The 25,502-nt window shown below is 37.4% G+C and overlaps 1 protein-coding gene across 3 annotated transcripts in view; it reads right to left on the bottom strand.

The window, feature by feature from the left end:
- Window positions 1–25,502, bottom strand: part of YLPM1 (YLP motif containing 1) — a 66,681-nt gene that overhangs the window by 21,948 nt on the left and 19,231 nt on the right. For 2 of the 3 annotated variants that reach the window (XR_013813463.1, XM_079769893.1), the window contains exons 5-7: window positions 11,094–13,217; window positions 8,527–8,647; window positions 111–531 (exon numbers count right to left, since the gene is read on the bottom strand). Coding sequence is in view for 2 of the 3 variants with exons in the window: in XM_079769893.1 (XP_079626019.1) it covers window positions 111–531; window positions 8,527–8,647; window positions 11,094–13,217 (2,666 nt within the window). In the remaining variant the exon portion in view is untranslated. The remainder of the gene's footprint in view (window positions 1–110; window positions 532–8,526; window positions 8,648–11,093; window positions 13,218–25,502) is intronic. The other variant, XM_079769894.1, reaches the window with a different exon arrangement.

The following is a 25,502-nucleotide window of genomic DNA, read 5'->3' as shown; positions in this document are numbered from 1 at the left end:
GTAAACAAAATCAGGGATAAAACACAATATGAGTGAAGCTTATGAAAGGCAAAGCTGAAGCTAATAATTCCTTTAGAATCCCAAATACAAACTTAACCACTATCACTCACCTCGGCCATGGCCATAGTCAACAGTCTGTTGTACTGGTGGTGGTTTGGACATTGGTGGCATACCCATAGGCATTGGGCCAGGAGGGGGAATGGAAGGGTGAACAGGTGGGGGTGGTAACAATGGAGCAGATGGAATAGTTACAGTTTCTGGTTTAAATTCTGAATTCAGTCCTTGTTCCTCATTTGTATCCCAGAGGCCATAGAAAGAATCTTCATCCCAGCGTTCCTGTTCCACCGCTGAAGTGTGTGGCTTTATCACTGGAGGAGGCGGTGGTGGAGGAGGAGGAGGTGGTAGTGGTGGTGGTATTGGAATAGGTGGCCTGGTCAAAGGAACAGATGATCTTACTGGTGGAGCAGAGGGTCTTATAATTGAACCTGGTGGTTTACCCATAGGAGGGGGTGGTCTATAGGATCCTGGAGGCTGGAAAACAGAGTAAATAGCTTTAGTGGATGAGAATACTACCATGTTTTTGCACATCAAATCTGGTTTTCAATCCATAAAAGAAAAATTTAATAAACTGCACTCATTCAAAATTCCAAACTTTTGTGCTTTAAAATACACCATTAGGGAGAAAATACAATTGGCCCTTGAGGAATACAGATGTGAACTGTGTGGATCCACTTATGCACAAATTTTTCCCCCAATAAATATCTACACTGTTTTTTTTGTTTGTTTTTCCCCCTCCTCCCTCCCTCCCTCCCTCCCTCCCTCCCTCTCTCCCTTCTTTCCTTTTTAAGGTATTATAAATAGTAGTACATATATGTTTTCCTTTTTTCCCCCCACTGACCTCCCTCCAGCCTCCCCTACCCCCGGCATTTGCCCTCACACGCCCCCCCCCCCCCCCCGCCAGAGTCTTGCGTCTATTGGTTGTGCTTATATGCATGCATACAAGTCCTTTGGTTGATCTCTTACCCCCAACCCCTCCCCTACCTTCCCCCTGTAGTTTGACAGTCTGTTCGATGCTTCTTTGCCACTATCTATTTTTGTTCAACAGTTTATAATGTTCTTTATATTCCATAAATGAGTGAGATCATGTGGTATTTATCTTTCACTGACTGGCTTATTTCACTTAGCATAATGGAAAACTATCCTTGTGTATAGTTTTTTAATCCTCACCCAAGGATATGTTTTAGAAAGAGGGAGGAAGGGAGAGGGAGAGAGAGGGAGTGCAAATGGTAAGAATTCCTTTTTTTTTAAAGCATTGTGTAGATGTACCACAGTTTTCTAATCCATTCATCTGCTGATGGACATTTAGGCTGTTTCCAAATCTTAGCTATTGTAAATTGTGTTACTATGAACATAGGGGTGCATATATCCTTTCTGATTGGGGTTTCTGTTTTCTTGGGATATATTCCTAGAAGTGGTATTGCTGACTGGGTCAAATGGGAGTTCCATTTTTAATTTTCTGAGGAAACGCCATAATGTTTTCCATAGTGGTTGCACTAGTCTGCATTCCCAACAGCAGTGAAGGAGGGTTCCCTTTTCTCTGCATCCTCTCCAGCACTTGTCATTTGTTGATTTGTTGATGACAGCCATTCTGACAGGTGTGAGATGGTACCTCATTGTTGTTTTGATTTGCATCTCTCGGATAATTAGTGAATTTGAGCATGTTTTCATACGTTTTTTGGCTTTCTGAATGTCCTCTTTCGAAAAGTGTCTATTTAGGTCCTTTGCCCCTCTTTTGATTGGATTGTTTATCTTCCTTTTGTTAAGTTGTATGAGTTCCCTGTAAATGTTGGAGATTAAACCCTTATCAGAGATAACATTGGCAAATATGTTCTCCCATGCAGTGGGCTTTCTTGTTGTGTGTTTTGTATTTTTTTATTTTATTGATTTTTTTACAGAGAGGAAGGGAGAGGGATAGAGTTAGAAACATCGATGAGAGAGTAACATCAATCAGCTGCCTCCTGCACACTCCCTACTGGGGATGTGCCTGCAACCAAGGTACATGCCCTTGACCAGAATCGAACCCGGGACCCTTCAGTCCTCAGGCTGACGCTCTATCCACTGAGCTAAACCAGTTAGGGCGATTTTCTTGTTGTTTTGTTGGTGGTTTCTTTTGTTGTTCAGAAGCTTTTTATTTAGATGTAGTCCCATTTGTTTATTTTCTCTTTAGTTTCCATTTCCCTAGGAGCTGTATTGGTAAAGATATTGCTACAACAAATGTCTGCTATTTTGCTGCCTATGGCTTCTTGTAAGATTTTTATGGTTTCCCATCTTATGTTTAAGTCCTTTATCCATTTTGAGTTTGTTTTTGTGTATGGTGTAAGTTGGTGGTCTAGTTTCATTTTTTTTTGCAAGTATCTGTCCAGTTTTCCTCTACACTGTTTTTGATTTGCGTGGCTGGGAGTCCACAGGTTGTGTGTGTGTGTGTGTGTGTGTGTGTGTGCGCGCGCGTGCGCCTGCACGCGCATTAATCCATGCCATTTTATATAGGGGACTTGAGTATCTGCAGATTTTAGTATCAACGGGGGGGAGGGGAGGAGGGTCTTGGAACCAATCCTCCCAAACCCTCGAAGATACCAAAAGACAACTTAAGTTTTTGGGGATTTAAAAGTATATTCAAATTTTCAATTGCAAGAGGGGAGGGGTGTGTGTGTGGTGTCCCTAACCTCCATGCAGTTCAATGGTCAACTTCATATGCAAATCACATCTCTGATAAAGGACTTGTATTCAGAATATAAAAACTCATAACTTAATAAGAAAAATAATTTTCAAAATGGGAAAAGATTTAAATAGATATTTCCCCAAAGAAAATATATGAATGGCCTATAAACACATAAAAAGATACTCAACATTATTATTCATTAGGGAAATGCAAATTTAAATCATAATGAGATACTATTTCATACCCAGTAGAATGGCTATAGTTGATAACACAGATAATAATAACAAACGATGGCAAGGATGTAGAAAATAAGAACCCTCTTAGATTGCTAGTGGGAATGTAATATGGTGCGGCCACTTTGGGAAATGGTTTAACAGCTTCTCAAAAAGTTAAACATAAATATACCATAAACTCAGCAATTTCATTCCTAGGTATCTATCCAAGAAAAACATGTCACCCAAAGACTTGCACACAAATATTTACAGGATTATTCAATAACCCAAATGTCCATCAACTGGTCAACTGGTGACTGGATCAACACAACATGGTATATCCATACTATATAGTATTACTTGGTAATAAAAAGAAGTACTGATTGATGCTACAACATGGATGAATTTTAAAAACATTAGCTAACAAGCCAGTTACAAAAGATCACATATTGTATAATTCCATTTAAATGACATACCTAGAAAGGCAAATCTATAGAGACAGAAAGTGAATTAATTGCTGCCTAAGACTTAGGGTAGGAATGGGAATTAGAATTTCAAATTGGCACAAAGGATCTTACTAGGGTGTTGAAAATGTTCTAAAACGGGATCATAGTGATGGTTGCACAACTCAGTAAATGTACTAAAAATCAGTAAATTACATACTTAAAATGGGCAAATTATATGGTTATGTAAACAAAACCTCAATTAGTGGTTAAAAAAATGAAGAAAAATATTGCCCTCAACACTATTACCCCTCCCTAATGTACCACCTTCTCTTTCTTCTACTTCCAGAAAAATCAGCGTGCTAGGTACTTAGATACAAATATCCCAGGCACACCCAAAACCTACTGAAGTTCTGTGGGTGAGGTCGTGGCATTAGTTTAAAAAACAAACTAACCAAACCTCCATGAGTAATTCTGATGTTCACCACCTAGTTAAGAACTTCCGCTATAATCTATCTTCCCACTCTGGTGACCTATCTCCTCCAAAAAATAGTGAATTTCCAGTGAAAGAAACAAACTCTAGCTAGCCTCCTCACTTCTATTCAGTTATCTGATTGACAGCAGCAGTTTGTGTAAGGCTGGTACCAATACACAACATGAGCACTAGAAAACAATAAAACAAAGAAACCAAACGAAAATTTAGTAAGCGGTCCAAGAAAGAGGGCTACTGTTGTGTGTGTGTAATGTTTACATGCATTTTCCCAAAGTAATCACCAAATGCCAATAGAAATGTATATTAAGGAGATAGTAGAACCTCTTGGCAAATAGGTCCTATTTACTCAGTACCGAAACCCAATGGTCAAATTTTCATTTTTGCAAACTATGTTAGACCTGGAAAAGCCAACAATACACAACTTATGTATTTACTCATATGTAGGTTATGCTTTAAAAACAAACTTTCTGGGTAACAAAATGGATTTGGCTAATATGTAAAAAATATTATTTAACGAGAGGCCACTATAGGCTAGAATTAAAGACAAATGATGATTACCTAAAGGTAACTTTAGGTCGTGACCCTTGAAACTGTTAAGAAAATGCCTATGTAGCCCTAGCTGGTTTGGCTCAGTGGATAGAGTGTTGGCCTGTGGAATGAAGGGTCTCAGGTTCGAGTCTGGTCAAGGGCACGTACCTAGTTGCAGGCTCAATCCCCAATGTGGGAGGCAACTGATTGATTTCTCTCTCTCAAATTGCTGTTTCTCTGTGTCTCTCCCTCTCCCTTCCACTCTCTAAAAATCAATGGAAAAACATATTCGGGTGAGGTTTAACAACAAAACAAAACAAAAAAAAAAGAAGAAAAAGAAAATGCCTATGTAGGACAAAGCTATTATGTCTGTAGTACAGCTATCCAGATATGTTTTAAATATGTTAAGAATTCCTGGGACCATGTCTACAAATAAAACAAAAAGTGTGTTTTTTTTCATACTATATAGTGAAAGCACTACATATATTTGTAGAAAACAAAACACCCTATAGTATTTATATGAGAAAGGATTAATATCTATATTATATTAAGGATGATATAAATTGGTAAGAAAGCCTTAAGAATCAAACAGGTAAATTGGTAAAGAGCAAAAATAGAACTTTTACAAGAAGAAATAAAATGAACAAATATGGAAAAATATTAATGTTCACTAATTATCAAAATGCATATTAAAATATTTTATTAAAACTATTATATCTACCAAATACATTAAGTAAGTGATGCTTGCAAGGCTACAGCACAGATGTTATACAACTGTTTCAGAGAGCCACTGTCTATATTACAAGAATCATTAAAAATGTCCTTGCCCTACCCAGTTTAGCTCAGTGGACAGAGCGGCAGCCCACGGACTGAGGGTCCTGCGTTCGATTCAGATCAAGGGCCATGTACCTCAGTTGCAGTCTCAATCCCTGGCCTTGGTCAGGGTGCATGGGAAGCAACCAATAGATGTGTCTCTCTCGTATCGATGTTTCTCTCTCCCCCTCCCTTCTACTCTCTCTAAAAATCAACGGGAAAATATCCTCAGGTGAAGATTAACAACAACAACAAAATACAATAAAAATGTCCTTCTTCCAGCCTGGTCAGTGTGGTTCAGTGGTTGAGCATCAACCCATGAATCAAGAGGTCCCCGGTTTGAATCCTGATAAGGTCACATACCAGGATTACGGGCTCAAACCCCAGTAGGGGGTGTGCAGGAGGCAGCCGATCAATGTCTCTCTCATTCATCAATGTTTCTATCTCTCTATCCCTCTCCCTACCCCTCTCTCTAAAATCTAAAAAATATATATTTTTAAATGTCCTTATTCTTTAACTGAAGTATTCCACTTTGGGAGTTTAAAATACTTTTAAGAAGTTATCTAAAATAAGAACTTGATACAAAGACATTCATTATAGTTTTTTTTGTTTGTTTTGTTTTTTAAAAAAATATATTTTATTGATTTTTTACAGAGAGGAAGGGAGAGGGAGAGAGAGTTAGAAACATCGATGAGAGAGAAACATCGATCAGCTGCCTCCTGCACACCCCGTACCGGGGATGTGCCTGCAACCAAGGTACATGCCCTTGACCGAAATCGAACCTGGGACCCTTCAGTCCGCAGGCCGACGCTCTATCCACTGAGCCAAACCGGTCAGGGCTCATTATAGTTTTATTAGTAAAAGTGAAAGCTTAGAAACAACTGTCCAATAGAAATGGAATTTTTAATAAATTATGCATCAAAAATAATAAAGCATGTAGCAATATAAAAATGTTTAATGACTTCAGTGAACAGAACAAAAATGTGGATCTATAATCTAGTAGATCTATAATCTAGAGAGTTTTTACTATTTGCTAAGAGATACAAAGATAAAAGACATAGTCCCTATCCTTATGAGCTCAGTTTAGGAGGAAAAATGGACAAGAAAACTATCAAAATACAATATAATGACTATGACAGAGGCCCATACAAGATGTTACAGGGGTGCATATGAGGACAATTGTCGTACACAAGTGGAAGAGAAGATATAGAGCTGAGTTCTAAAAGATGAACAAGAATTAACTAGGTGGAAGGGAAGTAGGAAAGAAAATAAACTCTAGGTTTATAGAACCACATCCATGTAAAAAGACATGGAGAAGAGCCTGGCATTTTCAAAGAATTATAAAATGGTAAGCAGAGATCTGGCCAACTCAGGAAGAACATAAAAAATCATTCAAACGTTAGAACTACTTGTTTGTTCAATTGTATATTCCTGGGTCTCATCCCAGCAATACTGTGTTTGTATCTACTAGGGTTGCACCTGGGAATCTATATTCTAACAATGTCCTCAGGGGATTATTTTGTACTCTAAAATTAAGCAATCACTGATATAGAATACCTTTGACTTAAGAAAATGAAACAAGGGGTAAAAGACTGTAGGACAGAAGCTTCTAAATTTTCTTACTATATGCTGATTTTTTACTGTCCCAGAATATTTTTCATGACCAAAAGAAACACCCATCAATTAGGTACAAATAACCTAATGACTATTTATATCTTAGAAACTGTTGATACATAATAAAAATTGAAAGAGAAAAAAAAAGTCATGCAAACGAATTTAGATTTTATTCTGAAAGAAATGGGGAATACTGAAGAGTTTTAAAGTCAGAGTGCGACACGATGAGATTTGTTTTAAAATGTGCATTTTGGCCAGAGGTCACATCAGTGGTGTAGTGCTGCCTAAAGTGGAGTGTAGGGGTAGTCCTGACTAAAAAGGGGCATGAGAGAACTTTTTAGGGTGTGGAAATTTTTTTTTTTATCTTTTGGTATATATTTGTTAAAACTTAAACTGTAGGCTTAAAATGAGTATGTTATTATATGTAAATTATACCTCAAACTTTGATTCAAAAAATAAAATAATCTCTCTGACAGCAAAATGGAGAATGGACCAGAGGATAGTAAGATGGAGACAGATGAATTACGATGTTTCTGCAATAATCTAGGCAAAAACTGATGAAGGCTAGAATAAGGTTGTAGGGAGTGAAGGCTGGAATATTTGAGCAATATTAAAAAGGTAAAATCAATCAATAGCATGACTGAATATGGAAAGGTAGGATATAGGCTGACTAGGTGATGGTGAGGAGAAAACACAAGTTTGATGAGGATGATAATGAGCCCCATTTTGAATATGCTGAATTTGACAGGAGACATGTCCACAGAGAGAAACTCTATAGGCAGATGGATGCATACATAGGTCATGAGATACAATTTGAGGAGTCAACATCATGATGGTGGTTTATGCCAACAACTATGTATGAGTGCTATGTGTTAGACGAGGATAAAAAGGAGCATTGAGAAACGAAAAGAGTTAATTTGGTGAAATGATTCGTGTTTTTCTCTCTCTTATTGTGTTGTTAAAAGGTAAAACAACTTACACAAGTCTTGAACTTAAATCACCTCTTTACCACACGAACTGGAGCATGATGTTTGGTCCTTTCCCTAGCTGAAGGACAAGTAGCTTGAAGAGATGGGGAGACTATAAGGCTCACATGAGCAGGGCTCAAGGGGAGCCCTTGCACTGCCCAGATGAAAAACAGGACTATTTGAACAAAAACAACTATTAGAAAAATTCGACAATTTGTGAACATAAGCCATAAAGTTCATGTGTGCTTGGCGTACTTATCAAAACCTGGGGAAAAAGACCATACTTTTAAGATTTTCAAAAGTCAATTACTATTAGCTTTTTACCTTTCCAAAAATTTACATTAAAAAAATATATTATTTTTATTTATTTCAGAGAGGAAGGGAGAGAAAGAGGGAAAGAGAAAGAGAGAGAGAGAGAGAGAGAGAGAGAGAGAGAGAGAGAGAGAGAGAGAGAGAGAGAGAGAAACATCAATGATGAGAGAGAATAATTGATTGGCTGCCTCCTGCATGCCCTCTATTGAGGATGGAGCCTGCAAACCAGGCATAAGCCCTGACAGGGAATCGAACCATGACCTCCTAATTCACAGGTCGATGCTCAACCATTGAGCCACACAGGCTGAACAAAATTTATACTTTTTATAGAGAAAATTTATACTTGCTTCATATATCAAAAGATTAAAGGACAAACATACAAAGTAGGAACCACTGCATTTTCTGAGCACATATTTTCCCATACCAGATACATTCCAGGTCTTGAAGGTGTATTCTGCAATCTTGAATCCTGGGGTGGTAGGTGGTCAGGCATCTGTGGCTCAGACCCAAAGTCTTTCATCTTTTGAAGCTGTTCTTTCTGTTCCCTGTAAACAAATAAAATTGCCATTGTACATAAGGCATGTCTACTCCATTACTAAATGACTACAATTAATAGAGAAGAACAAAGAGACCTAAAAATCTTGTTCTAAAACCCTCTACAGTGCTCACAGAGCACCTCCAGGTAACACCACTCTCTTGCCTTGATGTAGCTAACTGATCAGACATCTACGACCTATAAATAATTATAAATTATTGAAGATCTTCAAGGACAGATGCTACAACCTGCACCTCATTAGTCTATTCTAATATTTCATTTACTTGTCATGTTTTTCTTTCATCCAATCAAAAGCTCTCTTGCCACTTATTTTGTTCAATATTCTTTATTTAGAGCAGAGCTTGCAAAACGGTGGCCAATGGACCAAATATGGCCTGGAAAGGTTTTTTTGAATTTGGTGTTCACATCCGTTTTCAAAATCTGAATTAGTTGCCCTTATTTACAAAGCAAAATATTTCATATAGAAATTCAAATGTTAAAGTGATTTGGTAACAATGGGCCTACATTCCCCACATGCCAACAATTAGCTGAGTGGAGTAGTGGCTGTCCACTTTAGACAAAGACCTTTTGCCACTTTCACTCACTTTTGTTACCTGTCAGTTTCTTGTGGGTATTTTAGTTAATGGCCTCTGCTGTATATGGTGATAACAATGGTCAGTCTACACCTTTGAAAACAACACTTTATATTCCTAAAGAGTAATTATGTAACTCTTCAAGTTTTTCTTTAAATGTCTGGTCAAATTCCTTTTCCTTTTCCTTACAATGACCACCTTAAACACATGTAACCTCTCCCCACCTTTTACAATATTCTCCCTGCATTTGTAAAATGTAGTGATCCAAATGGATACAAAATAAGGGTCAAGTATATAAAAATATTATTTTATGCCTTGTGTAAATCATGACTTTATACCAACACAACATAGCTTACTTGTATTCAACTGTGACCACTTTTATCCATCATTTCATATGTTTTGTTTAATTATGTTTTTGTTGCCTAGAAAGAGCTTTTAAAAAAGAATGATGAAGAAGCACTTTTTATTCAGCATTTCTTTGCAAAGCGATAATGGAAGGAAAAGGAAACTTTTAAAAGAAAAGGAAAGAAACTTTGGCAGATTAGCAACACCAATCAGCTTGGTGTTCTCAAAAAACAAAATAGATTTTAGAGTTGGACAGACTATGTTCGAATTCTGGATCTGCCACTTTTTAGCCAAGTGGACTTAAACTCTCTGAGCCTCAGTGTCATTTATGAAGTGGGAATAATACTACTTATTCTTTACAGGCCATTGAGATATGAGGATTTGAGATAGGAGGATTGAGATAATATATGCTAAATTACTAGCACAGTAACTAGCACACAGATTGTTAAATTAAAGGTATCTATAATTTAAAAGTGAGTTGTATAGTAGCTAAATATTCTAGGGTATGCTTTCCACACCATTAATAATCTGGAAAAGTTAAACCTCATAGAAAGCTTTTGTTATCATTTCAATTGGTATAAACCACAAATATAGACCAGAATTGAATAATGAAGGAAACATAATACATTGTAATATATCAAAAACTAACCATTAATTTATTTTCTCAAAACACAGCTAATTCCTACAAAACTACTAAAAAAACTTACAATCTGACAATGACGCCTAAATTCTTATCTTAGCATATAGTTGGTTTAAGGATGAAACAATTTATACAAAGCTACAAAGCACTTAGTACAGTTCCTGGCACATCATAAGCATACAATAAATGTTAGCTTTTGCTACTACATGGAAAGCATTATGTAGATACCTATACATACATAGTAAGTTGACTGTAAGTTAAGAAATCCAAATTCTATTCTCCACCTCACAAAGAAAATACTTGAATATGTATAAATAAGTAACATCCTGAAGTAGAGATATCAGCTTCTAATTATAATGAAAGATAAAACATCCCCAAAAGTATCAATGGTTAGACAAATCTGAGGATGCTTGCAGGTAAACCATTCTTAGCTTCAACAGAGAAAAATATGAGTCCTTACAGCATTTTCCAAAGTTATATCAAAGATTAATGAATATGATGTCTATCAGATCTAATACAGAAGAACAAACTGCCTCCTGGGGAAAAACAGGATGTTACATATGAGCTCTGAAATCCAGAGCACTAGAAAGTTGAAGTTTGACACTTGAAACATGCACAGGCATGGCATGTCAGCAACACATCTATAAAAGCCAAGAATGGCCATCAAATTTTCACATTTCAGAACACAAGTTTATAATTAACACAGTTCCTAAAGACCTATCCTAACCCTAAAACAGCACGGAATGACCAGAGATGTAATTAAAATTATGTGATAAGAACTTGAAGTAAAATTAATTCCATTCAAATATATCACATTTTTAAAAAGCAGTCTGAATGTGGCTTTGACTAAAAGAAATGATCTTAAGTAGTCAACTTACCGAAGCATTTTCAGTTCTTGTGCAGCTTTCAAAATGATTTCGTGCTGCCTCTGACTGAGAACCATTACCCCTCCAAGGCCTTGGTCAGAGTCTAAATTTGCATCCGACCCCATCATTTCAGAAGAATGATGTGAGGAGGGCATGTGTTCCGCAATGGGGGAATGTCTATCCACATCAGATGGGTACCATCTGTCTGACAACCGTTCTCTTTCCCAGTCCATTCTGTCAGGAATATAATCTCGCTTTTCCCGCCACGTATCTCCTCTTTCTGGATACTCTCGGATCCTCAACTCACCCCTATCACGGAAATCTCGATCATACCCATGGTCTCGATTTCTTTCTTCTCTCCATCTATCATCCCGATATCTATCCAAAGGTGGAAGAGGTGGGAGGGGTGGTAAAGGTGGAAGAGATGGAATATCCCGTTCACGGAACTGTGATTCTTGTTCATCCAGTGGTCTCCCATAATCTCTGTCCCACTCATTATCCAAATTTCTATCATACATATCCATGGGTCTTCCAATCCGATCCACATCCCTGTCCAAGTCCCTGTCCATTTCCCTGTTGTAGTCCTCATCCATATCCTGATCTCTCTCCCAATCATCCCACCAAGGGCCTCGTCTATCTCCATCATGTGATCGAGATGGTGGTGCTGAGAACCTGTCCTCTCGGTTATATGGATCTAATGTATCATCTCGATAGTCACGTTCACTTTCTCTCCAGTATCTCTCTCTATCCCAATCATCAAGTCTTTCTCGTTCCATTGGAGCATTTCTACCATCTAGTGGGAACTCTTCATGCCCTCTCTCTTCTCCATGGTTCCATGGAGCCCTAGGAGGCTCATCTCGGTGATATGGATACATTTTTTCCCCACCATCTCCTGGTTCTGGTCTAAATGGACCTCTGTCACGACCAAAATCTGGTCTTCCCAGTCCCCTTTCCCGACTGCCAGGCCCTCGAGGTGGTGGCCCCCTCTCCCTGCTCCCAGCTCTTCGAGGTGGTACTCTCTCCCTACTCCCAGCCCTTCGAGGGGGTCCTCTCTCCTGACTTCCAGCCCTCCGAGGTGGTCCCCTTTCTCGGCTGCCAGCTCTACCCTTGTCTTGGCTACCTTGCAGACCACCTGGCACTTTCTCCCGACTGCTTCCTGGTCTCACCAACCCTCTGTCCCGACTGCCTTCTCCTCTGTTCATCTTCTCTCGACTGTCTTCTCTTCTACCCATCACCTTATCATGAAAGTCTTCTTGCTTGACCAACCCTGGGTCACAGCTGATTACCTGGCCTCGACCTCTATTTACTAGTTCTTTATCCTGTGTGTCTTCTATTCTGCTTTGCCCAGGACCTCTGTAAGATGAGCTGCTGCCTTGATTACTTTCTAACCTATTATCTCTGTTATCTGGCCCAGGCAGCCCTTTATCTTGGTTATTTTCTGAATGGGGCAGACCAATACCTAAAGGTTTAAAATCATTATCTGCGTTTAATGATGATGATGTTGCTAATATTGCTCCTCCCTCCATCCCCCCTGTTTCTGAGGGAAAAGTAGATTGAGTAGGTACAGGTTTATTTGCAAGGGATACAGGCTGAGTAACAGCTTGGGTTTTGTCCATTTGAGTCTCCATACTCTGAGAATTCTGGTCCCACTTAGAAGGCTCTATGGGCACTTCCGAGACTTCGCTTTTAGGTGGCTCTTGTTGAGAGTCGCTTAGATTCTCATTTGCCTGAGCCGCCTTGGCATCCTTTACATCTGCACCAATGGATAATGCAGCTGATTGCATGTTTAAATTCTTCTGCTGGTTACTATTGGTGTCTGCTAACGGTTCTTTGTTTCCTGAAAGAGGTTCTGCTTGTGACTTAGGTTGCTGCTGATGTTGCTGTCCCAAAGCTGGTTTGGGGCCTTTCCATTGTGGTCCACTTTGTCGAGGACTTAGGGATGTATTGGGGGTAATATAAAACTGAGATGCTGGCCCCCGGGGAATCATCCCCCATTTGCTTTTAGTGCCCTCTGCTGGGTGACCTTCATATCTGGGTCTTGGCCCATCGGGGCGATTTCCTTCAAAACGAGGCCCTTTGGGTCTCGGTCCTTCACACCTTGACCCTAAATCCTCAAATCTTCGAGGACCATCAAATCTACAAGTAAAACAAAAGATATTACTCAAGACAGTAAAGCAGAAAAAAATTCTCCATGTAAGAATATTTAAGGCAATCTTGCCTTAGAATTTGTTTACAACAATGACTCTTTCAGTCATTAAACAAATCCTGAGATATCTATATCTTAGAACCAGCATGCTAAAGTGGCAGTACTCTGAAGGCCTTAGGACAGGCTTTGGAAATCATGTCATTTTATCTAATTCACTTCGACACATCTCCTGCAGCAAGTCACTGATGTACTGAACCGTTAAAAAAAAACAAGAAAAAAAAAACCACAATTATAAACGCTGTGCCTTAGTAGACAGAAAAGCCCACTAATTTTAACGAAAAAAAAAAAAATTCCCAAGCTATCTTCAAGAGTACTTTTAGAATTAAAATATCACTAAACACTATGAAACAATCAACAAGATAATAGAGGATGTTGATAAATAGTGTTGGAGCTAGCATTATGATTTTAACTGATTGACAAAAGTTTTAAAAAAACAGCAGCCAACCATATTTTCAGAGTGTGTCCTGACATTTTAAAGTCTGGACAGAGACGTTTTTGCTATGGACCCACTCATGGATTCAATAAATATTTAGTGCACATTTTTAATGCACATCCCCTATCAGGTACTACACTACATTCAAGGGCTATATGAGTAAGATGTCATCTGTGTCCCCAAAGGGTTTGCAATCAAGGAGAAACAGAATATAAATGTAAATAAGTGCTTAAAAGTGCAATAACTAAAGTCTGCCTGAATATAATAACGGCGGCAGAGGGAAGAATTGTCAATTCTACCAGGGTAGTGGTGGGGTACTATTCAATAAATGCTTAAATTAAGTCTTGAAAGACAAATTCTCTCAGATCAGGCTAACAGAGTAGGTTGGAGATGAGAGGAGTGAGAGGCAAGGGCATCTCAGGCTAAGGAAGTATTCTGAGGAAAGGCAGAGAAACACATACCAGCATAGCATGTATGGAAATGCAAACAGTGCAGCATGGCTGAAGCAAAGAGGAGCCAGAGTCAGGGAGTGCGGGGGAAGGAGGAGGAAAGCAGTGTATTAAGAGATAAGGTAAAAAGGCAGGCAAGAGTCAATGTCCAGAAGACTTTGACTACCTTTTATGGCAGACACTCCTGGTGCTCCTCCAATATCCATCCCCCCCCCCCCCCCTTTTCTACAATAATTGAGCTTCTTCACTTGTAGCTGGACACAAGGCCAGCCAAACTAAAGAGTCACTTTTCCAAACTCTCTTGCAGCTAGAACTTCTAGTCATGTTCTGGGCAATGGGCTGAGAATGAAAATGATTTACACATCCTTCTGGGTTGTATCCTTAAAGGGCACATTTTCCTCCTTCACCATTTCCCTTTTCATGCTAGCTCTGACACGGTAGTGAAATTATCTTGGCCCATGTAGCTGAGGACAACATAGTAAGGAATGTTGAAATAACAAACCAGAAGGAACCTGGATTCCTGATACTGTAGAGCCATCACATAAGTCCAGAGAGGGGAAAAAAACTTCTCACTTGTTAAAGCCATGTGACTTTGGATTTCTGTTACAACAGATGAATTAATTTGGCTGGGTAAGAATTGGGAATTGCCTAATAAGCACTTAGAGCCACTAAATGTGGTCTGATTTTTTTAAAAAAAGATTGCTCTAGTAGAAAAGTTGCAGATGAATAGGTGGGAAAAGCCTATTGTAGATTGTTTCTACAATTTGGGAAAGTGAAGGTGAAGTCTCCTGTTCTAAGGCGATGACTGATATGAGGACGAAGAGGAGGAGATACAAGTGAGAGATGTGAAGGAAGCTACAACATATAAGATTGAAAAAAATATTTTTCTATAAGATTTGAGCCAAATTGATGACAATTGTCAGGAAGCAAGATCTCAAATGCTCCCTAAAACAGACAGAACTTTCTAATAGGTGGGATTTAAATGATAACGGAAAGGGAAGAATTTAGAATGATTCCAAAGTTTCTGGCTTAGGTGACTGAGTGGATAGTGATGCCTTTTATGAGAAATAGGTTTTTGTTTTTCATTTATTTGGGAAATCAATGAAGAGTAATAAATTCAGTTTCAGCAAAATATTTACTTCCTATCCCTGTGACATTGGTTTTGCTGGTCTAGAAGCCTTAGTTTCAAAGGGAGGAATGCTTCCATCAACACAATGACACAACAATGACTCTACTAAACTCAAGTTGAGACTGCCACCTGGCCACTTTGGGTTCTGAGTCAATAGGCAAAGAAAAGAGTTACTAAACTGGCTGGGGGCGGGGGTGGGGGGTGGGTAGAGGGGGATTTTGATCCTGACTTTCAAGGCAAAATTGGGTTACTATTATACAATGAGGGTAAGGAGGAATGTGTCTGGAATACAGATCCTCTAGGACACTGTAGTACTTCCATGTCCTGTGATTAAAGTCAGTGGAAAACTACAGTAACACAAGTTAGGCAGACTGCAAATAGCCCAGACCTTCAAAGAATGAATATTTGGGTCACCCACTAGGCAAGAAACCAGGACCAGCTGAGGTACTTGCTGAGAGCAAAGGGAATATGAAAAGGGTAGTTATAAAAACCAACTATGATCACATGACCAATTGCAGAAATAAGGACTATGATAGATATGAGTATTTCTTTCTTAATTTGATATTATATGCTTAAATATATACATATATATTAGTCAAATATGTTTGGTTAATTTTTCTTCTTTATCATCAAAAATAAGATACAGTAATAATAGTTACTTTTCTATTTGTTACAGAATATCAAAGAGGGAGTATGAATCAGTTAGAAGAATGAAGATATCCCCAAAACAAACAAAAAAAGGGGGTGGGGGACTTTATATCCTTTTCTGGGAAAACCGTTAGAATGTTTTTGGTTTTCCGGGAATATTTCATGTTAGGTGCAAAAATCTCCTAATCAGAAATATATAAAAAAAAGGAACTCCGGGAAACATACTTCAGCCTAGCCAAGTTGACACTTTATAGACATAACAATTTAAAAGTATATAAACCCACTAAAAACAGAAAAGGGGCCACCAGCAGATGAGAATTTTGTTTTAAAATTCTGAAAGAAAGCACACACATGAGTGGTAGCATATGGAGCAGGAAAAAGCTACAGTTTAGAGTGCTGGTAACAGAAGGTGGGGCTGGCTTGCCTATAAAACCCCAGAGAGGGTCAGGATTCTCAGTTACCAGAGATGCTGAGGAGGACAAAAATAAGACTTCTTGCTTGACCAACCCTAAAAACATATAAATTAAAATCTACATTCAGATCCACCAACCAGCCTTTTCCTAGGCTGAATATCTGTAAATTCTTGAATTGGAGGGTCCGCTAGCATTAGCAGTTTTTTGTCCTATCACCTAAAGCAAAGCCTAACAGTTGGTAAGCTCCCCTGCCCTAGAGCTCCCAATCAGCTTATTAGTGTCTCCCACTCTCAAAGAGAAATGGACAACCAAAGATCACTAGATATTTGAGGAATGTCTCCAAAATGAAAGAGACCAAAGATAAACAGTACACAAATCTGGAGAAAACAGAGATAATGCAAAAAACAAAACAAAACAAAACAAACACACACAAAACAGAACAGAAAAAACAAACAAAAAAAAACCCACTCCTAAATTGGTATCTTCAGAGAGTATCTACAAATCAAGAAAAAATAGCTATATGTAAAAGGGATCAGAACCAGAAGAACTGCAGAAAATGTTTTAATTCTCAAAATAAAAAAGTGCAATAAAATGATTAAAAGTACCTCAGAAAATGCAACAAAATGAGAGAAAAAAAGAGACAAATATTATCAATCCAGCAGGATCCAAAATCCTACTAACGAGTTCCAAAAACAGAAAACAAGAAAAAAAAAATTAAAGAAGAAATAGCACAAAGAAATTTCCCAGAGTTAAGGAGATTCTAATCTCCACACCGTAAGGGCCCAGTTCACTCAGTATCCAGTATAATTAACAAAACAAAGCAACAACAACAACAAAACCACTAAAATTTTAGAATACCAGGAATAAATCCTGGCCGGTGTGGCTCAGTTGGTTGGAGCACTGTCCCATACATTGAAAGGTCGTGGGTTTGATTCCTGGTCAGGGCGCATATCCAGGTTGTGGGTTTGATCACCAGTCAGGGTGCATGAGGGAGGCAACCAATTGATGTTTCTCACATTGATGTTTCTCTTTCTCCCTTTCCGTTGCCCTCTCTCTAAAGTCAATAAAAATATATCCTCGGGTGAGAGTTTAAAAAAATTAGAGTACCAGAAATAAAATAAAGTTTCTGGCAGTAGGGAAAAGTCATCTAAAAAGGAAAAGAATTGGAGCAGCAGCACAACAGCTGTACTAGGTGGCAGAAGGAAAAAGAACAATGACCTAAAAACCTTGAGGAATAATTATGTTCAACTTCAAATTCCATATCCAAAGCATTATCACATGTGAGGTTAAAATAAAGACATTTGCAGACATGCAAGGACTCAGAAAATTTACCCTCAATATACAGTTTCTTAGTAAATTATTTGAGCATGCACTCAAGGAAAAGGAAGCACTAACCCACAAACAGGAAGCCATGAGATTCAATAAACAGTGTATCCAAATCCAGGAGGATAGTCAAGGGAAATATGAGAGCAACAGCTATATGGCAGATCTTGAGAGCAACCAACCAGCCAACCAGCCTAGGCAAAAGCAAGAGAATGCATGAATTTGGGAGAGAGATCTCCTCAAGAGTAATAGGTGTTTTGGGGACTGGGGTTGAAGGATTATTTTAAAGATTTTGCAAGAAGAAAGATAACTGGAAATTCTAAAAAAAGTTATTACATTAAAGAAAATGTAATCACAGCACACTGCTTACCTCTACAACAAAAAAACATTGTTTACTGATGTATCAAAATAGTGATATAAACATATTGAGCAGATGGGGTTAGAGAGTAGTATAAGAACTAATAAACCTTTATCAGAACAGGAAGTAAATATATAATACCTAAAAAGTGTAAGTCAAGAAAGTAGCAGCATATTCGTCAATGATATAAAAATAACTACCAAAAGAAACAGCTAAAGAATGAAAGATGATATTAGGAAACACATCTAGGTGGCTTTAAATAGTGGATGGTTAATTTTCTTTCAGACTATGTGTATGCATCACTTTGATAAAATGTAAAATGTAATTCTTTTGAGAGCACAGAGACATGATTAGCCCTAACCAGGAGAAAGTCTTCTTGTGAGTTGTAAGAAAGAAGATGAGGATAGTAAGGTGAAGGAAAGATAAAGGTAGGAAGCTGAGTTTTACTTGGCCTGAAAGGAATCTAAATTAAAGCTATAAAGAAAATAAAATGTTTGCTAAGATAGAGAAAGCAGCACTAGGGGTCTATCCAAGTGAAGGCTTGGCACAGCTATTGTTGGGCAAAGGGAAAAGGAGACTTGTCAAAAGATGCATCCAAATGCTAAGAATGAAGACCACACATTTACAAAGAGCAAAAAGAATACGGTTTCAGAGCTTATGATGGTTTGGTTCCTTTTCTTTAAGTTGTATTTGTTAATTCAAAGTACCTGGAATGACATCTTAAATCATTAAAATTGTATAAAATCCCCTGCTTTGTATTCAATTCAGTAATTATTAGTTCATATAAGTGACAAGACTATCCTCTACAATGTACAAGAGTCATTAAAGAGCCTGTCAACACATTATCTTATATTAAAATCAATTTCTGAATATGAATAAACTGCCTTCCTAACTAAATTATGAATGCCTTGAGAATTTTATCCATAACTGAGACATATTGGGATAAGGAACACTTATTGTCAGGTATTGTGTTAGTGCTGAAATAAAGCTCAGAGAGTTCAGAGTCCATAGGAAGAGTACGACAAGTAAATCAACAATTAGAACAAAATTTAATAAATCTGGGACATTTTGGTCTTGCTCACTGAGGTGTATCCCCATTGTATGACTCATTGAAGGATCTCAACATATTACTGAAGTGCACTCAATTATTGAAGTGCAACCCTGGGGGCAGGAAAAACAGGAATTAGTAAAGCAAAAGTGACAGGAAAGGGATTCCAGACAAAGAGAAGAGCATATATAAAGAATAAAGGAAAGGATAAAGGAAGCGGAAGCACTAAATGTGTGTAGCTAAGAAGGAAGAGAACATGGCAGAAAAGTTCTGCAAGCTTCATGCCTACACATATAATATGCAGATGCCATGAAAAAGTAGCATGCTTTGCTTTCAGATTAAATTGCTGATCAACAGCCAAGGGTCATCATTTTATTTTTATTTTGGGAATCAGAAAATGTTAAACAAATTGAAATATATCTTCAACACTACATAGAAACGGCAATTATTTATCAATAGTGCACTTTCATATTTTCAAAGTTCAAGGATGTTATGAAATCATAAAACTATCAAAACCTTTTAGATTTATAAAAGTAAAGAATTTTTAGGCTTTTGAAATAAATATATTAAGAGATACTCATGTTAAAAATATGTACAAAATAAAGCAAATTTTACACCAATACAATTAAATACTATGACTTTTTAACATACAAAAGCATGTATTTGAAATAAAGAACAAACATAGTATCTATTCACTAAATACAATCACACAAAACACATGCATTGCACATTGGTTAGATGAAAAAAATAAACAAATATTTGAGGTTTAAATATTCAGAAAATTTTTGTTTGTGCAGTTAAGTATTTCAGAAACCTTTAAAAAAATAAAAACCCTAAAACTAGGTATGAAACCATTAGAACTAGGTATAAAGACTTCAAAATTTGATATTAAAAATACTCCAAATTGGGTATGAAAACTTACAAAGTATGTAAAATTACAAATACCATTAAACAAGTTATTATCTGATTATCACCATGTTTACATAAACATACTCAAATCAGCAGACCACGGGAATTACAACATATTAAATTCTCAAATCAAATTCCCTTTTAGTTTTCATATAAAATAATGCCTATTTTCTAATAGGTATATCCAAGACCCTAAAATCAAAATACCCAGAAAAGAAGTAAACACTATAAAGAGGAACAACCATGACAAATGGAAGCATAAAGAAAAGCTTCTTTAGTAGTCCCTTGCTCATCTTAGTGTGACAGCTACAGAATGGAAGAGGTTCGCAATTCCAGTATTAAAGCCAATCAAAAAGTGGATGGGACTAATCAGAAGTCTTGATATTATAAAGATATCAGTTCTTCCTCAAAATGGTCAATAGATTCTGTACAATGCCCATAAAATTCCAGCAGGTTTTTAAAAACTGATAAGCTGATTCTAAGCATTATATGGGAAACAGAAAGGACCAAGAATAGTCAAGACAATCTAAATCAAGGGTCAGCCAACTATGTCCCATGGGTCAAATCCAATTAATAATTACCTTTTTAGATTTTTAAAGGTTAAAAAGAAATAGAAAAGAAAGAAAAACATACTTAAATTTTTAAATTGATTTTTTAGAGAGAGAAAAAGGGAGAGGGTGAGAGACAGAAAGAAACATCAATCAGCTGCCTCCTACATTCTCCCTACCGGGAACTGGGACCGAGCCTGAAACCTGGGCATGTGCCCTGACTAGGAATCGAACCAGCAACCTTTGGTGCAAGGGATGACGCCCCAATCAACTGAATCACACCAGCCAGGGTTAGAAAAAATTTTTTAAAAATATATTTGTATTGATTTTAGAGGGAGGGGAATGGAGAGGGATAGAGAGATAGAAACATGAATGAGAGAGAAACATCATTAATTGGCTGCCTCCTGCACCCCCCTTACTGGGGATGGAGCCTGTAACCTGGGCATGTGCCCTGACCAGGAATCAAACCAGTAACTTCTTGGTTCATGGGCTGAATCTCAACCACTAGGCAACACTAGCCAGGTGGGCTAGAAAAATATTTGTGAGAGACCAAACGTGGTCTGCAAAGCATAAAAATATTTACCATGTGGTCCTTCACAGAAAAAGTCTGCCAACCTCTGGTCTAGAAATAGAATCGGAGGAAGTAACTAAAAGATATTAAGGTTTATTATAAAGCTACAGTAATTAAAACCATGTGACACTTGGTGCAAGGACATAAAAATAAACCAAAGGTAGAGTCCAGAAACAAATCTACACATATCATTACTTATGAGAATTTTGACCCCTACCTCATACCATATATTAACAAAAAAGCCAATTCTATACAGATTAATTTTAAAATAAAAGGTAAAACAATAAAAGAAAGAAGATAAAGTAGGATAATGTATTTACGGCTTTGGACTGAACAAAGATTTCTTAAACAGGACACAAAAAAGCACTAAACATAAAGGAAGCAAAGATCAATACATTAAAATTACAACTAAATACATTACAACTAAATTAAAATCAAGAATTTCTATTTATCAAAAGACACCTGGAGTTCACTGGATCCAATTGTAGTTTTTGAGGGTTGTTTTTTTAACAGTTCTATTTGCAGAGATTAATATTTCGTGATTTCTTTTCTTTTCTTTTCAATACTCACCTAAGGAGTGAGGATATTTTTTCCACTGATTTTTAGAGAGTGGAAGGGAGGGGAGTGAAAGGGAGAGGAGTAGAAGAGGGGAAGTGGGGGGGAACGGGGGAGGGGAAGAGAAACATTGATGTGAGAGAGACACATCGATTGGTTGCCTCCCACACATGCCCAGACTGGGGGCGGGAATTGAACCTACAACCCAGGTACGTGTCCTTCGATGGGAATCAAACCCAAGACTCTCTGGTGTGCAGGCCAATGCTCTAACCAGTGAGCCATGCCAGCCAGGGTTTTTGTGACTTTTTTCTTACCAGCCTTCCAGGGATCAAAGAGAAAATTAACTTTTTAAAAAACAGAACAAGCCCTAACCGGTTTGGCTCAGTGGATAGAGTGTCGGCCTGTGGACTGAAAGGTCCCAGGTTCGATTCCGGTCAAGGGCATGTACCTTGGTTGCGGGCACATCCCCAGTGGGAGGTGTGCAGGAGGCAGCTGATCGATGTTTCTCTCTCATCGATGTTTCTAACTCTCTATCCCTCTCCCTTCCTCTCTTAAAAAAATCAATAACAAATATATTTTTTTAAAAAAAGAACAAAATTTAAATTATCTTGCAATTACCATATGGGTCCATTGGATCCTTTCACAAATCTAAGATGTTAGATCTTAAGTGATTTTTATTTTTTTCTAGATCTTGAAACATTTTGTGATTTCCTTATCTTAGAATTCATTAATACTCATCATTACTTATTAATTATCCCCAACTATGCCAAAGAAGATTGAAATGCAAAGACAACAAAAGAATGATAGAATTGCTAGAAGGATGAGGCAACAGTGAAATGAACTGTCACACCTGCTTGCTTTTAGGCTTCATTCAGCACAACTGAGAATTCAGAAAATTTCATCTCCTGACCATAAGGACAAAGAAAAGCAAAGTGACGAAGTTGTACCAAAACTATTAGATGAATCAAAAGATAAATGTCTCTACAGCTGCACTCTAGGCTCTAATAAAGATGTGAAATTTATCATAAGTAAAATCTCCAGCCATATTACAATACCATTAAACATCCATCAAGATGGCTAAAATTTAAAAGTTTAACAATACTAAATATTGATGAGGATGCAAAAAAACTGGAACACAGAATCACTGCTGGTGAGAATATAAATTAAAACAACCACTTTGGAAAACTGTTTGACAAGATCTATCAAAGCAGAACATATACCCACCCATGATCAAGCAATTCCAATCCTTGGTATATATCTAAACAAAATTAAAACACCCACACACATATGTGTATGCATCTAAGGTGAGACATATAGCACCAAAAGACACATAGCAGTATTTTCATAATAATAAAAAAACTTAAATGACCATCAATATCAGAATGGATAAATAGACTGTGGTATATTCATACAATAAAATATTGTACAGGAATGAGAATGAACAAACTACAGCTACACACAACATGGATGAATCTCACAATAATATAATGTCATGTGAAAGATGCCACTCAAAAGAGTACATACAGTATGATTCCATTTATATAAAATTCAAAACCAGACAAAGCTAATCTGTGGTGTAAAAAGAGAAAATGGGAAGGGACATGAGGGGGACATCTCATACACTAGAATTTCCATTTCTTGATCTGAGTAGTAATAACATGGGTGCATCTACTTTGAACAAATTCACTAAGCTATACTTACAATCATACCCGTGAGTGCTGACCAAAAAATGGTAATTTAGAATATTATTTATAATGAAGTGGGAACTAGGTCTATGGTCCTCTACCTCTGAAGGAGACTTGATGAACCAAAAGCCCTTCAAAAGACAGTGAGCAATAAAGTAGGAGTAGGCTGGAATCAATGTTAGTGTGAAAAGAAAAGAATCTGAGTTTATGTGATGGCAGAGCAGAGTGGGTAAAGAAGGCTGGGAAAGAAGACAAGAGGATCATCTTTAAATAAGTGTAGGAACACAATGTAAAAGAGAGAGAGGATAATTTATGATGTGTTGTATCATGAAAGTAGATCTAGAGTCAACAGGTAGAAGTTACAGTAATATATTTAGGGTCAGTGTAAGAAATAAACTTTCTAGAAAACTGTCAGTGTTCAAGCAGAGTCCATCAATTGCTTGTCACAGAAGTACACTGAACCTGTAAGTGCATCAGAAGCCTTGGATTCTAATCCCATCTCAACTATTTGCTAGCTATGTCATCTGGGGCAATTTATTTATAACATCTCCAAAGCTCAGCTTCCTTATCTACTTACCTCAAGAGATCAATGAGAGGAATAAGGTAATATGCACAAGATGACAAACTAAAATACAACACAACCGTGAGTTGCTATAGAGGGGATACTGCATTATATCATTGCTAATATATAACTACTCCTAGCACCGTAGTTTTTTTTTTTTTTTAAATACTTTATTGATTTCTTTACAGAGAGGAAGGGAGAGAGACAGAGAGTCAGAAACATCGATCAGCTGCCTCCTGCACACCCTCTACTGGGAATGTGCCCGCAACCAAGGTACATGCCCTTGACCGGAATCGAACCTGGGACCTTTCAGTCCACAGGCCGACGCTCTATCCACTGAGCCAAACCGGTTAGGGCTAGCACCGTAGTTATTAATTGTACCGTGAGACATGAAAAAAACTTAAAATAGGTCCTAAATTTACAAACTTAAGATTTGGTAGGCAAAAGAGAGAAATGTTAATATGACAGGAAAAGAAGGGAGCAAGAAATCTTTGTTTTATGAAGTGTTATAAATGTGTTTCTCTGATAGCAAAACAGTCACCAGATCTAAAAGGAATACTCAATCCAGTAGATAAGTAGGAATTCAAATCAAGAAGATACACATACCAAATAAAGGCTACAAATGTACTTGTAAGTATGCACGTCACTGAAAGCATGAATATCATTGAAACCTGGCGTTACATACAGTACTTAACTAGTGCTTTTGCTCTGATTCTCTGGGTATAAACTCAGGCTCCACTGTCCCAGTGATTCGATCCTGAGCAAGTTACCCAATCCTCTCAGCCCATTTGTAAAGGGTAAAAGTAGGGTATACAAATTCACAAGTTGTTGAGAAGACTCCATATGACAATGTATATAAAGTCTCTGGCAAGGCTTCTAGTACCCAGAGAAACTCATGTTAATAGCCTCTAATTAGCTTTGATTTTGGATTAAGTTTGTGCTGTACTGTTTTCAGAATTGGAAACTTGGGGAACAAATACAAGATATATTTTGTTGTCAATTGTTGAAATCAGGTATAAATTAAAAATGATGATGTAGATCCATTGACACTAAGATGGAAAATTAACCAATGTACTGATAGTGGAAAAAGCAAGTTATGACAATATACGTAGTATGATGCCATTTTAAAAACATGTATTTTAAAAACTATTATCCCCAAATAATAATTGACAGTAGAATTAGGTGACTTTTACTTTTTTCAGTCCTCTTCTGTCCTGTCTAAATTTTGTATAAGGAGGATGTATGTCTATTACAATTTCCAATTGGAAAAAAATCTTACTGAATTTTTTTCTGTAGGAAAATTATCATTTAGGTCAACTTGGTGAGAAAAACATACTTTTACAAACTTAGAAAAATAAATTTAACACCTTTTAAAAGGTAAAGAAAAAAAACTCAGGAACCACAAGTAAATTTTTGTGTGTACTTTTCTATAAAAAAAAATGTGGTTCAGCCCAGCTGGAGTGGCTCAGTGATCGAGCGTCGACCTATGAACCAGGAGGTCTCGGTTTGATTCCCAGTCAAGGCACAGTAGGGGGCATGCAGGAGGCAGCTGATCAATGATTCTCTCTCATCATTGATGTTTCT

This window comes from Cnephaeus nilssonii, assembly GCF_951640355.1.
Source record: "Cnephaeus nilssonii genome assembly, chromosome: 4".
Lineage (NCBI taxonomy): Eukaryota > Metazoa > Chordata > Mammalia > Chiroptera > Vespertilionidae > Cnephaeus > Cnephaeus nilssonii.
The sequence above is the reverse complement of the archived record's forward strand: the minus strand, read 5'-3'. Positions and strand labels throughout refer to the sequence as shown.